Source organism: Bubalus kerabau, chromosome 15, assembly GCF_029407905.1.
Source record: "Bubalus kerabau isolate K-KA32 ecotype Philippines breed swamp buffalo chromosome 15, PCC_UOA_SB_1v2, whole genome shotgun sequence".
Lineage (NCBI taxonomy): Eukaryota > Metazoa > Chordata > Mammalia > Artiodactyla > Bovidae > Bubalus > Bubalus kerabau.
The window spans coordinates 17403315-17416251 of NC_073638.1; the positions used below are offsets into that span (position 1 = coordinate 17403315).

Here is a 12937-nt window from a genome sequence, read left to right on the forward strand (position 1 = left end):
GGGAGATAGGCTATAACCAAATAAGTTGGAAAAATTATATAGACGTTGAGTTCAGTTCAGTTCAGTTCAGTCGCTCAGTCGTGTCCGACTCTCTGCAACCCCATGAATCGCAGCACGCCAGGCCTCCCTGTCCATCATCAACTCCCGGAATTCACCCAGACCCACGACCATCGAGTCAGTGATGCCATCCAGCCATCTCATCCTCTGTCGTCCCCTTCTCCTCCTGCTCCCAATCCCTCCCAGCATCAGGGTCTTTTCCAATGATTCAACTCTTCTCATCAGGTGGCCAAAGTACTGGAGTTTCAGCTTTAGCATCATTCCCTCCAAAGAAATCCCAGGGCTGATCTCCTTCAGAATGGACTGGTTGGATCTCCTTGCAGTCCAAGGGACTCTCAAGAGTCTTCTCCAACACCACAGTTCAAATAGAATGGGTTAATTACTACAGAGGAAAATAGAGGATGCAAGATGAATAGAGCATGCTGCGGGGGAGGGTGATAAGAAGGCCTCACTATCATAAAATGATGATCTATGGTAAAGGGGGGGAAAAAAAAAGATGGTCACAGGGGAATTAATTCCCATATCCAAAGAGAGAATGTGGCCATTGGGTATTGTAAATATTACATATAGCCTCCAAACCACAAATTTGATGAAAAGACCTTGGAATTATACAAAGAAAGAGAATTTTAATATTTATTTGTATGAAAAAAGATATCCTGAGATATCCTATAAGCCCCAAGTTTTAGAAGTCATCCCTGATAACTCAGACGGTAAAGAATCTTCCTGTAATGCAGGAGACCCTGGTTCAATCCCTGGGTCAGGATGACCCCTGGAGAAGGGAACAGCAACCCACTCTAATATTCTTGCCTGGATAATTCCATGGACAGAGAAGCCTGGTGGGCTACCGTCCATGGAGTTGCAAAGAGTTGGACACAACTGAAGTGACTTAACACATTTCAGAAGGCAAGAGCAGGGACTATTAAAGTCAGTAATAATAAGAGGAGGGGGGTGGGGGAGATGTGTTTTGGTCTCCTGAAAGCAGTCCTAAGGGCCTGGATTACAAGTGAAGCAGGTAAATAAAGCATCAACACAATGACTATTCCCAGAAGGGCAATAGGAATGTAATGTCATGGTGAAAAAAGGCAGTCCCAAAGCTATTGCATTTGTAGGCTGCTTGCTGCCAATAGCCTTTTAACGTCAAAGTACTTCCATCTTCCAAATGCCTATTTGACAATTGGCAAAGCCACAGGAAGGGCATTTCCAGAATGGAACAACTGGCTCATTTTACCCAAGTAAAGTCAGCAAGTGTTTTCTATGTTTTGTTGCTTTTGTAAGAGGCTAGTGCATATCCTATAAAGTTCATAATAATAACATATAAGATCTCATTCACACTTGGCTGCATTGTCCATATATTAAGTAACTCTATAAATGTAAGCAAACTCCAGTGCTCTCAATTTCATTTGTCTATATATATTTCAGGAAAAGAAATTAGAGAGAATGATTAAACAGTTTAAATTGTTTATATAAACAAGACAACCTTTTTCCTTTTCTATTCTAAAGTAAATATACATGTAGGAATAAATTTTGAGATGAGTGGATAAAGAAAATGTGGTATATACATGCAATTGAAAATCATTAAGCCATAAAAAAGAAAAAGAAACCCTGTCATATGCTATAACGAGGATAAATCTTGGGAGCATTATGTATTAATATGTGATATTGAGACAGGAGAGAAGTGGGCAGGCTACAATCTTTAAAAGAAGGACATAGTTATTGAAGAGATGACATAAACTGGTTAGAACCAGCTAGGCCCAAAATTGCAGAAGATTTGACTTCCAACTGTGTGGATCACAATAAACTGTGGAAAATTCTTCAAGAGATGGGAATAACAGACCACCTGACCTGCCTCTTGAGAAACCTATATGCAGGTCAGGAAGCAACAGTTCGAACTGGACATAGAACAACAGACTGGTTCCAAATAGGAAAGGGAGTATGTCAAGGCTGTATATTGTCACCCTGCTTATTTCACTTATATGCAGAGTACATCATGAGAAACGCTGGGCTAGAAGAAGCACAAGCTGGAATCAAGATTGCTGGGAGAAATATCAATAACCTCAGATATGCAGATGACACCACCCTTATGGCAGAAACTGAAGAGGAACTAAAAAGCCTCTTGATGAAGGTGAAAGTGGAGAGTGAAAAAGTTGGCTTAAAGCTCAACATTCAGAAAACTAAAATCATGGCATCTGATCCCATCACTTCATGGGAAATAGATGGGGAAACAGTGGAAATTATGTCAGACTTTATTTTGGGGGGCTCCAAAATCACTGCAGATGGTGATTGCAGCCATGAAATTAAAAGACGCTTACTCCTTGGAAGGAAAGTTATGACCAACCTAGATAGTATATTGAAAAGCAGAGACATTACTTTACCAACAAAGGTCCGTCTAGTCAAAGCTATGGTTTTTCTCTTGGTCATGTATGGATGTGAGAGTTGGACTGTGAAGAAAGCTGAACGCCAAAGAATTGATGCTTTTGAACTGTGGTGTTGGAGAAGACTCTTGAGAGTCCCTTGACAGTCCATCCTAAAGGAGATCAGTCCTGAGTGTTCACTGGAAGGACTGCTGCTAAAGCTGAAACTCCAGTACTTTGGCTACCTCATGAGAAGAGTTGACTCATTGGAAAAGACTGATGCTGGGAGGGATTGGGGGCAGGAGGAGAAGGGGACGACAGAGGATGAGATGGCTGGATGGCATCACCGACTCAATGGACATGAGTTTGAGTAAACTCCAGGAGTTGGTGATGGACAGGGAGGCCTGGCGTGCTGTGATTCATGGGGTCACAAAGAGTCGGACACGACTGAGTAACTGAACTGAACTGAGACTTTAAGCCTCATTATACTCATTGTTATGTAGTAGCATGCTAAATGACATACCCACAGGTGCCATGAAAATTCCCAAACTGACCATAAAAGACCAAAAAGTGGCAGTGGTCCAACTTCTGGAAATCCTTGTCCCTTCCCTGAAAGAATTGGAATAATCCTCCTACTTGTTAGCATATGTAATTACCCAGCCCATTAAAAACTAACCGCCCCATTTTTCAGGGCCTCTTGACTTTTTAGATGGCCCACACTTCATCTCTGTAGTGTGTATCTCCCAGAATAAACTTGTTTTCACTTTACTATGGCTTACTCTTGAATTCTTCCCTGCCAAGGACACTTGGTGGGCTGTCTCAGGGACTCACCTGAGACCTGGGACATGACTGTCCTCTTGCTCCCCATTTTCCTGCAGCAAAATAAGCCAGTCACAGAGCGACAAATACTGCATGATTCCACTTATATGAGGTATTTGCAGAAGTCAGACTCACAAATGCAGAAAGCAGAATGGTGGTTGTTAGGGGCTGGGCATGTGGGAGAGGGTAGGAAATAAGAAGTTGCTATTCAATGAGAACGGAAGTATCAGTCATGCAGGATGAAAAAGTTCTAGAGAATCTGTTGTACAACACTGTGCTTATAGTTAACAATACCGTATACTTTAAAGTTGTTAAGAGAGTAAATCTCATGTGTTTTTTACCACAATTTTTTTTTTAATGAATGAATTTTAGCTTCATAAAACTATGTTGAAAGTTTATGTTTGTAACTTTGTTTTCCATCATTCTTTCCTACAAAATATCTGTAGCCTCTGTCAATCAGATCTTTGGTTGCCAGCAGTAATAATTTGAGGACTTTAATAAAAAACAAAAGCTACTGGAAGCATGTCTGAGTCACAGAGCCTTGACAGGATAGCTGGGGACCAGGCTTGGAATGAACCCAAAGATCCCAGGGCAAGAACCATAAGAGGCCAGTGTGGTCCCCATGATACTGTTGCCCCTTTTTTTGCCTTTTCACCCATTGCCATAAGAAACCCTGAATGGACAGTTGGCAGTCTCAGCTACAAATTCAATAGAAGTGTCACGAGGTTCTCTAGTGAAAGCGTTTCTCCCTTGGATGCTAAAACCTTTATATCAGCAGAGTTCAGAGTCACAGAGATTAGAAGCAACAAAAAATGTTAGTGACCCATTAAGTGTAATTGTGAAAGGTACCATCACCCCACTTTTACCCTTTGTTTCCCATACCACAACATCTTTTTATGGGGAAAAAATCACTACCTACTATATTCCTCACTAGCTTAAAACATATACATCCTGAAGGATCATGCTAAAATTTTACACGGTGTCAACTCCTGGGCATAAGCATAACTAAATCTTTTTTTTAATTAAAGTAGTTGATTTACAGTGTTAGTTTCAGGTGTACAGCAAGTTGACTGAGTTTTTTTATACGTGTGTGTGTGTGTGGTGGGGGGGAGGAGTTGTGTGTGTGTTCTTTTTCAGATTCTTTTCCACTTAGGTTATTGTAATGTATATTGAATATTTTATTTATTTTTGGCTGTGCTGGGCCTTTGTTGCTTTGCCCAGGCTTTCTCTAGTCGTGGCAAGCAGGGGCTACTCTTTGTTGCAGCGCACAGGCTCCTCATTGCAGTGGCTTCTCTTGTTGCCGAGCATAGGCTCTAGGTACATGGGCTTCAGTAGTTGCAGCACGTGGGCTCAGTAGTTGTGGCACATGGGCTTGGCTGCTCCTCGGCATGTGGAATCTTCCTGGACCAGGGATCGAACCCATGTCTCCTGCATTAGCAGGCATATTCTTATCCACTGTGCCACCAGGGAAGTTTATCTAAACAAATAGATAAACTTTTTGTTTATCTATTATACATATGTGTGTTTGTGTATCTGTTAACATAACTGGATCTTAATAACCCATTCCACAGTTTTATAGGTGTATCCCTTTAGGCAATTGTGACATAAGCTCATTGAATCTTATGGAATCAGCCCATTTCTTCCTCTGTTAACTGAAACCTTTTGGTCTGTAGCAAAGTGTGAGATATCATAACTTTGTATAAGACATTCCATAAATTCATGGATGGTGGTGCTAGCATGGCTTGAGTCCACATTAAATGTCTTTTACAGTGAGAACATATCAGTGTCCCCTTTGTGATGGTTTTCCCAGGTAAGGTACCATATTCAAGATATCATTAACTGCTAGAAAATTGAGTATTAAGCTATTAAAGTTGAGATACGAGAAAGTCTATGCTGAGCCCAGTCAGCTTGCTACCATGATCACTTTGAGTCCAAAATAGGATAAAAATACTGACTGATGAGTGTAGGACAGGACATTTTGTTTAGCCGATTATTAAGAACTCCTTCACAGAGGAGGCTTTTGGTAAATATTCACATGAGATACAGTATTTGCATACTCAAGACCCATCCACACATCCCAAATATCCTTATTATCAATCTTCTGATTTTGTTTTTTCCAACATACCTAACCCTTAGCTTCTGCTCATGAATTGATGTAGGTCCTTAACATACATCTCTCCGTCTCTTCCTCTGGTAAAAGTTCCTCATTATGGAGGATTTCTCCTTTGGAAGAAATGGAAGAATTTCTCCTTTCCACTATTGAGTGGAATTGACTGATGCCAACATATTATTTAGAGCCATCTGTAAGGCAGACTTGAATTTTTTTCCTCTTTGATTATAGGGGAAATTCACATAAGGCTGTAGGTTGAAAGGGTGTTGCAGAAGTAGACATGTGTGAGCCGTGTTGCTCCAGGTCCCCTCAGGTTCCACCCCTATTCCTGCCTGTATATGACTTCTGTTTGATGACATAGTTCCTGCCTGTGAATCAGAACACCTAGCTCTTGATGAGCATTGAGATTGCACAGACACCTGTTGTTTGTTAATCTCTATCAAAGCCAGGTTTTAAGCCAAGAACTATTTCTCAAAAGCATAATAGCTCTTGACAAAAAGGGCATGTCTGTATTCTAAAATGTCATGCCTGTAATTGTCCAGTAGAATCTTTCCCAGGCTTTATTTAAATCATTTATTCATTCAATGAGACTTTCAAAGCCCAGAAGGAAATAGATTTAAAATAACATGCAAAAGATGTTGTTGCTTTAAAAAAATTGTTACTCTTCATTATTTACAACTCTTGGATTCTTTACAGGAAGACCTATCTACCTAGTTCTTTTAGGGTTTATTCCCTGCCTCCTTAAAACACCTTTAAGACATTCTGAAGACCTAGGTGTCTCAACCCAAGAGAGGAACTTCCAGAGAAAGATAGATGCCCCCTCATCATCTCTGTAAGACCTGGCTCTCAAGTTCTATTTTTCAATCTTGAGGCCTGTCTCGTCCCCTGAATAATTGACAGCAGGGATACCCAATTATTTTAGGGAAAACCCTACTTCTTAGGACAACTAATTCTGAATTTGAAGCCTCACTATATCAGAATTCTAAATCTAATATCCAGATACAAACTGGAGATGAAGTTATTATATTGAAAAAAGGCAGATGTCCTATTGAGGCCTTTTATTTCAACTAATTATTAACAAGGGCTGTTTTATAGAATATGTCACATATATTTTGCTATTATTTTATTCTATAGAATGATTTGCCAACTGTATTCCAAATATGTTTTCAAAATTAAATACAGAGTGCTAGAATATATAGCATTTCCTACAGTGTAAGACATGCCTCTGCCTAATAGACAAGCATTTCAGTGTTGTTTTTTTAATTAATTAATTTGTTTTAATTGGAGGCTAATTACTTTACAATATTGTGGTGGTTTTTGCCATACATTGACATGAGTCAGCCACGGGTGCACATGTGTCCCCCAGTCCTGAACAGTGTTGAGTTTTTAACCACAAAAGCATGTTGGTTTGGGCTTCCCTGGTGGCTCAAAGATAAAGAATCCACCTGCTCATGCAGGAGACATGGGTTCGATCCCTGCCCAGTAAGATCTCACATGCTGTAAAGCAACTAAGCCTACATGCCACAACTATTGAGCCTGTGCTCTGGAGCTCAAGAGCTGCAGCTTCTGAACTCACATGCCTCAACTACTGAAGCCCATGTACCCTAGAGTCCATGCTCAGCAACAAAATAAAGCACCACAACAAGGAGCCCATGCACCGCTCCAGTCCCCACTTGCTGCAACTAGAGAAAGCCACATGCAGGAACAAAAACCCAGCAGAGTTAAAAGTAAATAATAAAAATAAAAAAATTTTTTAAAGGCATATTGTTTTAAATTATACTGTTAGGAAATTAATTGGCGAAGGGGGAGTAATACAGACGTGGTTCTGAGTAAGTGAAAGCTTTCAGTCTAATGTCAGCCTTATTTAGGTTTCACTAAGACTCTGATGCTGGGAGGGATTGGGAGCAGGAGGAGAAGGGGACAACAGAGGATGAGATGGCTGGATGGCATCACTGACTCGATAGACGTGAGTCTCAGTGAACTCCGGGAGTTGGTGATGGACAGGGAGGCCTGGTGTGCTGCACTTCATGGGGTTGCAAAGAGACGGACACGACTGAGTGACTGAACTGAACTGAAGACACTACGTGCTAAGTCACTTCAGTTGTGTTCGACTCTTTGAGACCCTGTGGAACTTGATCAGCCAGGCTCCACTGTCCATGGGATTCTCCAGGCAAGAATACTGGAGTAGATAGCCATTCCCTCCTCCAGGAGATCTTCCAGACCCAGAGATCAAACCCCTGTCTCTTAGGTATCCTGCAATGGCAGGTGGGTTCTTTACCACTAACACCACCTGGGGAGCCCTGCTGCTGCTGCTGCTGCTGCTGCTAAGTCAGTTCAGTCGTGTCCGACTCTGTGCGACCCCATAGACGGCAGCCCACCAGGCTCCCCCGTCCCTGGGATTCTCCAGGCCAGAACACTGGAGTGGATTGCTATTTCCTTCTCCAATGCATGAAAGTGAAAAGTGAAAGTGAAGTCGCTCAGTCGTGTCCAAGTCTTAGCGACCCCATGGACTGCAGCCTACCAGGCTCCTCCGTCCATGGGATTTTCCAGGCAAGAGTACTGGAGTGGGGTGCCATTGCCTTCTCCCCTGCACATCTGCCTAAATTCCAGTGTATATAGATGAGCAGTAAAACAATAACAAATTCGTTATCCCGCAAAACTAATAAAGAACAGCAACAATTTAAATGAACTGCATTATTTATAGCCTGCCAGTGGTAATAGGATTGTGCTTCCCAGGTTGCGCTAGTGGTAAAGAGCTCAACTACAAATGCAGAAGTTGCAGGTTCAGTCCTTGAGTCTGGAAGATCCCCTGGAGAAGGGTATGGCAACCTACCCCAGTATTCTTGCCTGGAGAATCCAATAGACAGAGCAGCCAGGTGGACTGCAGTCCATAGGGTTACAAAGAGTTGGACATGACTGAAGCAACTTAGCACTCACACAATCATAGGGGGAGTTTTTTCTTACTGTCTCCAACTGTATGGTACAGTAGTCCTTGAAAGAGGTTTTTTTAAGCAGTCATTTAAGAGCCTCTCTATTAGGAATTCCAAGGAGAAGGGCAGGCAGGAGATATGCAGAAGGGAGGTAATCTTTCTTCAACAAATTGTACTTGTGGTATCCAGACACTGAACTGAGCTGTGATTTCAGCAATAAGGATAAAGAAGGTATGTAAAGTAACTGACACTTCACAAATATCTTTGGTGCCTCAGGCAAGTAACAGGAACACTTGCTTAAGGATGATCTAAATGCTTAAGATCACTGACAACTTGGGTAATTCCCTAACAGTGCAGTGTTTAGGACTCCATGCTTCCATTACAGGAGTCCCAGGTTTGATCCCTGGTCAGGGAACTAAGGACTTTCCAGGTGGCTTAATGGTAAAGAATCTACCTGCCAAGCAGGAGATGCAGGCTCAGTCCCTGGATTGGGAAGATCCCCTGGAGAAGGAACTGGCAACCCACTCCAGTATTCTTGCCTGGGAAATCCCATAGACAGAGGAGCCTGGCCCGGCCACAGTCCGCGGGGTTGCAAAGTCAGACACAACTTAACGACTAAACTACCACCACCACCAGGGAACTAAGATTCTGCAAGCCACATGGCTTGACCAAAAAAAAAATAATAATAATAATCAGTGACAACTTGGAAGCTAAGACACTTATGTGATCTCTGGCTCATACAACATTTAACACATTCCCTCTCCAATAAGATTAATTAATCCAATATAACAAATATTAAATTACATCCATCACTTGTCAGGCAGTTGTTAGATACATAGATGGAATATGTTTAGCCCTCAAGAAGGAACATATTTGTTGTTATGTCTTCATTAAGTAGAAGAGATACCAACAAAGCCAATCAATACATTATGAAAATTGATAAATAATGGCAGTATGCCAAAGGTTTGATGGAGTTACTAGAGAAATACCTAAGAGAGGTAGAGAAGGAGAAGACAGTGACAAGGAAGGCTTTTTATATGATAGGATTTTTTAACTGACTCTCTAAAGAAGAAATGGGAGTTTGCTAGGCAAAGAAAAATGTAGAAGACATTCTAGGTAGAGAAAACAACATACATAAAGGCAAAAAATATAAAATAGTATGGCCTTGCCATCTTGCCTCTTGATTTAGTCAGGAAACAAATGGCACACTTGAAAGGTTAACTGCAAAGAGTTTTATGAAGATGACTATTTCCAGAAATGTGGGCCATGTCAAGGGCACCAATGAAGAATGGTGAAGCATTCAGTGGGAAGCTATAATGACCTGGCCAGAAGGGGCAGGAAAGGGAATGAGACTGCCAGAACCTGCTGAGAGGCAGAGCCGTGGAAGAGGGATTATCCAACAGCAACCTCAGCAAGAAGCAGAAGAAAACAACCACTACCAAATCACAGCCTGGCAGAGACAAAGGGAGGGGTAAACACCCTGTCCTCCCTTTCCTCCAGTCTCCAGCAGACCCCCTTCCCGCTAGCTGAACCCCACTGCAGGCCAGAGGGCAAAGGGGTTTGAGAAAGCTTCTGTAAAGGTTGGCTTTCTGAGGCTGGGAGAGCAGAGACTAGATCCATAGAGGCCAACAATCATTAGTACATGCATCTCAGATTCACATCCTGTGTCTGAACAATTTCCTGCTTCTTGAACAGGTATAGCTAACCCAGGACTAAACCTCTAACTGAAGTGATGAGTTTGTCCTCGTTTCTTCTTCCTTAACTGACAAAAGGAGTAGCTTGTTGACCTAAATGATAGGAAAAGATTCTTAAGATCATTGTAACTTCTGCTCTGAACCAAAACTTTCTGTGTACATACTTTTAATCACAGTAATGTGATAATTATCCTATCGGATATTTAGAAATAAGTAATCATGAGTGTGAGATGACATATAAGTGCTTATTTGTCTATCTAAAAATATCTACTTTAATATTGTCAGTGGATGAAACTGGCTTGCATATTAGTTTCATAGAATTTTTTTGTTCACTTGAGACACTTCATATTTGATTTATAAACTTTAGTTAAATCACATTTAAAGTATCTTCAGATTTTGTTATGGTGCTACATTGTTTGAAATAGAACAAGTTGTCCTCTTACAACCTTTTTTTCTATTTATTTTTCAGATCAATAACTCGATCTTATTACCGCAACTCGGTTGGTGGATTTTTAGTATTTGACATTACTAACCGACGGTCTTTTGAACACGTGAAAGATTGGCTGGAAGAAGCAAAAATGCACGTACAGCCATTTCAGATTGTATTTCTGCTAGTGGGACATAAATGTGATTTAGCTTCACGACGTCAAGTTACAAGGGAAGAAGCTGAAAAACTGTCAGCAGACTGTGGTATGAAGTATATAGAAACCTCAGCAAAAGATGCTACGAATGTTGAGGAATCCTTCACTATCTTGACAAGAGACATATATGAACTTATTAAAAGGGGAGAGATTTGTATTCAGGATGGCTGGGAAGGGGTTAAAAGTGGTTTCGTTCCAAATACTGTGCATTCTTCTGAGGAAGCAGTAAAGCCCAGGAAAGAGTGCTTCTGCTGACTTCAAACATGCCAAAGAATTAAGAACAGATTGGGTGTCATTTCAGAATAAATACCAACATTAACAACAGAATGATATGATGAAAGCATTTTAAAAAATTATAAACCCATGCTAACGCTGTTTTATAAGGTATTTAATTCAGAGCAATATGCTAACTTGTTAAACTACCAGATTGGTATTTTGCTAAATTATCAAGCAAAGCAGACAACATTTTCTGGAAACTGGAGTGTCTACATAATTGCCTTCATTCTCATTTTGTTAGCATATAACTGACCATAATATCCAAATATGTCAATATTACTCGTCTTTCTTGATAGTTTGAAATGGATGTTTTATGCACACATATAATCTATTGAAAAGATTTTATCAGGAATTACATTCTCTAACATTAATTAATATTAAATAGTAAAGTGGATTTAAAAGTGCACTGTTCATTTACAAAGTAAACAATCTCAGAGTTATTAACTAGGCCTAACGTAACAATTTCTTGCTTAAGGTCGCAGGTTTGTAACCATTCTCTGAAATATTCTCCCTTAATTTTGCCTGAACATGAAAAGATAAGTTTTATATTAATTTTTGTTCTCTGATTTATTGCTCCTGAAAATTTTATGTTTTATAGAGACATCTAAGGATCTCAGCAAAATATTTTATTATAAATATTTGTAAAAATCAAAATGAAGGATCACTATCAGAAAATGTTTGTTTTTATAGTATACTGTCCTTAATAAGATAAGAAAAATGAATTTGTATACTGATGACATTTTCAAAGAAAATAAATCCAGTCTACCTTGAGCTATTGTCAAAATTATCCATATAGGTAAGTGTAGAATATTTTTAATAATTGCTTTTTATGTTCAAGTGAATTTCCAAATTTCCCCATTTTCAATACAAGGAAAGTATAAAAAATACTTTTCTGGGTAAGAAAAATTGGCTAGATGTTTGAAATAGCATTCAAATTTTATTTTAAAATATCATCAGTAAAAGTAAAAATAAAATAATGAGTTACGGCTATAAGATACTGTTTGAGTTTCCTAATTTTTAACTTGTTAATTAAATTCCCCTCCTGGAAGGGACATTTTTATGACAATGTCAAATATTTTATAATATACATTTCTATTCTGTTCTGTAAACCATTCTTGATCGCAAAGAAACTGCTTTTTGGAATCATAAAGTCTTTACTGTTTAACTATAGTTGCTTCATTTGTTTGAAAACCAAATTTGTATGGTAGAAAGAATACTTAATGAGAAATCAGAAAACCTGGTTCTAAGCTTGCCTTTGCTTTCCAGTATTCATACATGAGTAAGTAACTTAACTTCTGTTAGTTTTCTCATCTATAAAACAAAGCTAATGGCCTCATTAATTGTATTTCATGGAATTATTTTGGGAATCCAGTGAATCATGTAGAAAAGCTTTGTAAGTGCAGAAAGAATTATACAAATGTGAGATCAATACCAACTGCTAATGGGCATACTATTATATTTACAATGGATGAGAATTTTTCCCATGTTCTTTTCCTTCCCTCCCACACAGAAGGAGCAAAGAAGGTATATGCTTTCATGGACCTGGCGCAGTTCTTGGTTTGATGTATTTCTGTAGACTGTTACCCTGAAACTCCGCTCCTCTAAAGTGGAAATGATAGGCAAGAAAATCCCACAAGACTTAATTCTATCAAAAGTCATGTTTGAATGTGGTTTTTGTGCCTCTTGGAATGTTTAAATACTAGTACCTTTCTAGGTTAATGTAAGTATTTTTATAGTGCCTGTAGAGACTATAAATTATATCATCGCTATAATTTTTTGAATATATTGTCAATGTTTTCTTGATATACTTGGGTTAATTTTACTTGAGTAAGTTCAAACTATAACTGGCCAGATAAGACAATACTGTCACCCCAAATGTGAAGTAGTCTATTTTTATTGTTACAATTTAAAATCTTATAATTTTCATCAGTTCAAAGTAGCATAAACTCACATAGTGAATACTTAACAGTAGTTTAAAGTACGGTTATTTGTGGCTACTTGTAAAGTTAAACAGCTAAAATATAAAATGTGATTTAACTTTCAGTGGATACCCTTTGTA

The 12937-nt window shown here is 39.4% G+C and overlaps 1 protein-coding gene across 2 annotated transcripts in view; it reads left to right on the plus strand.

Annotated features, from left to right (window-relative positions):
• RAB39A (RAB39A, member RAS oncogene family) overlaps window positions 1–12937 on the plus strand; it is a 63149-nt gene that overhangs the window by 24538 nt on the left and 25674 nt on the right. The window contains exon 2 of one of the 2 annotated variants that reach the window (XM_055547788.1): window positions 10431–12650. The exons of the other annotated variant lie outside the window; for it this stretch is intronic. Coding sequence (XP_055403763.1) covers window positions 10431–10857 — 427 coding nt within the window. The 3' untranslated portion in view covers window positions 10858–12650. Of the gene's footprint in view, window positions 1–10430; window positions 12651–12937 lie in introns of those variants that run through there. 2 annotated transcript variants of the gene reach the window in all.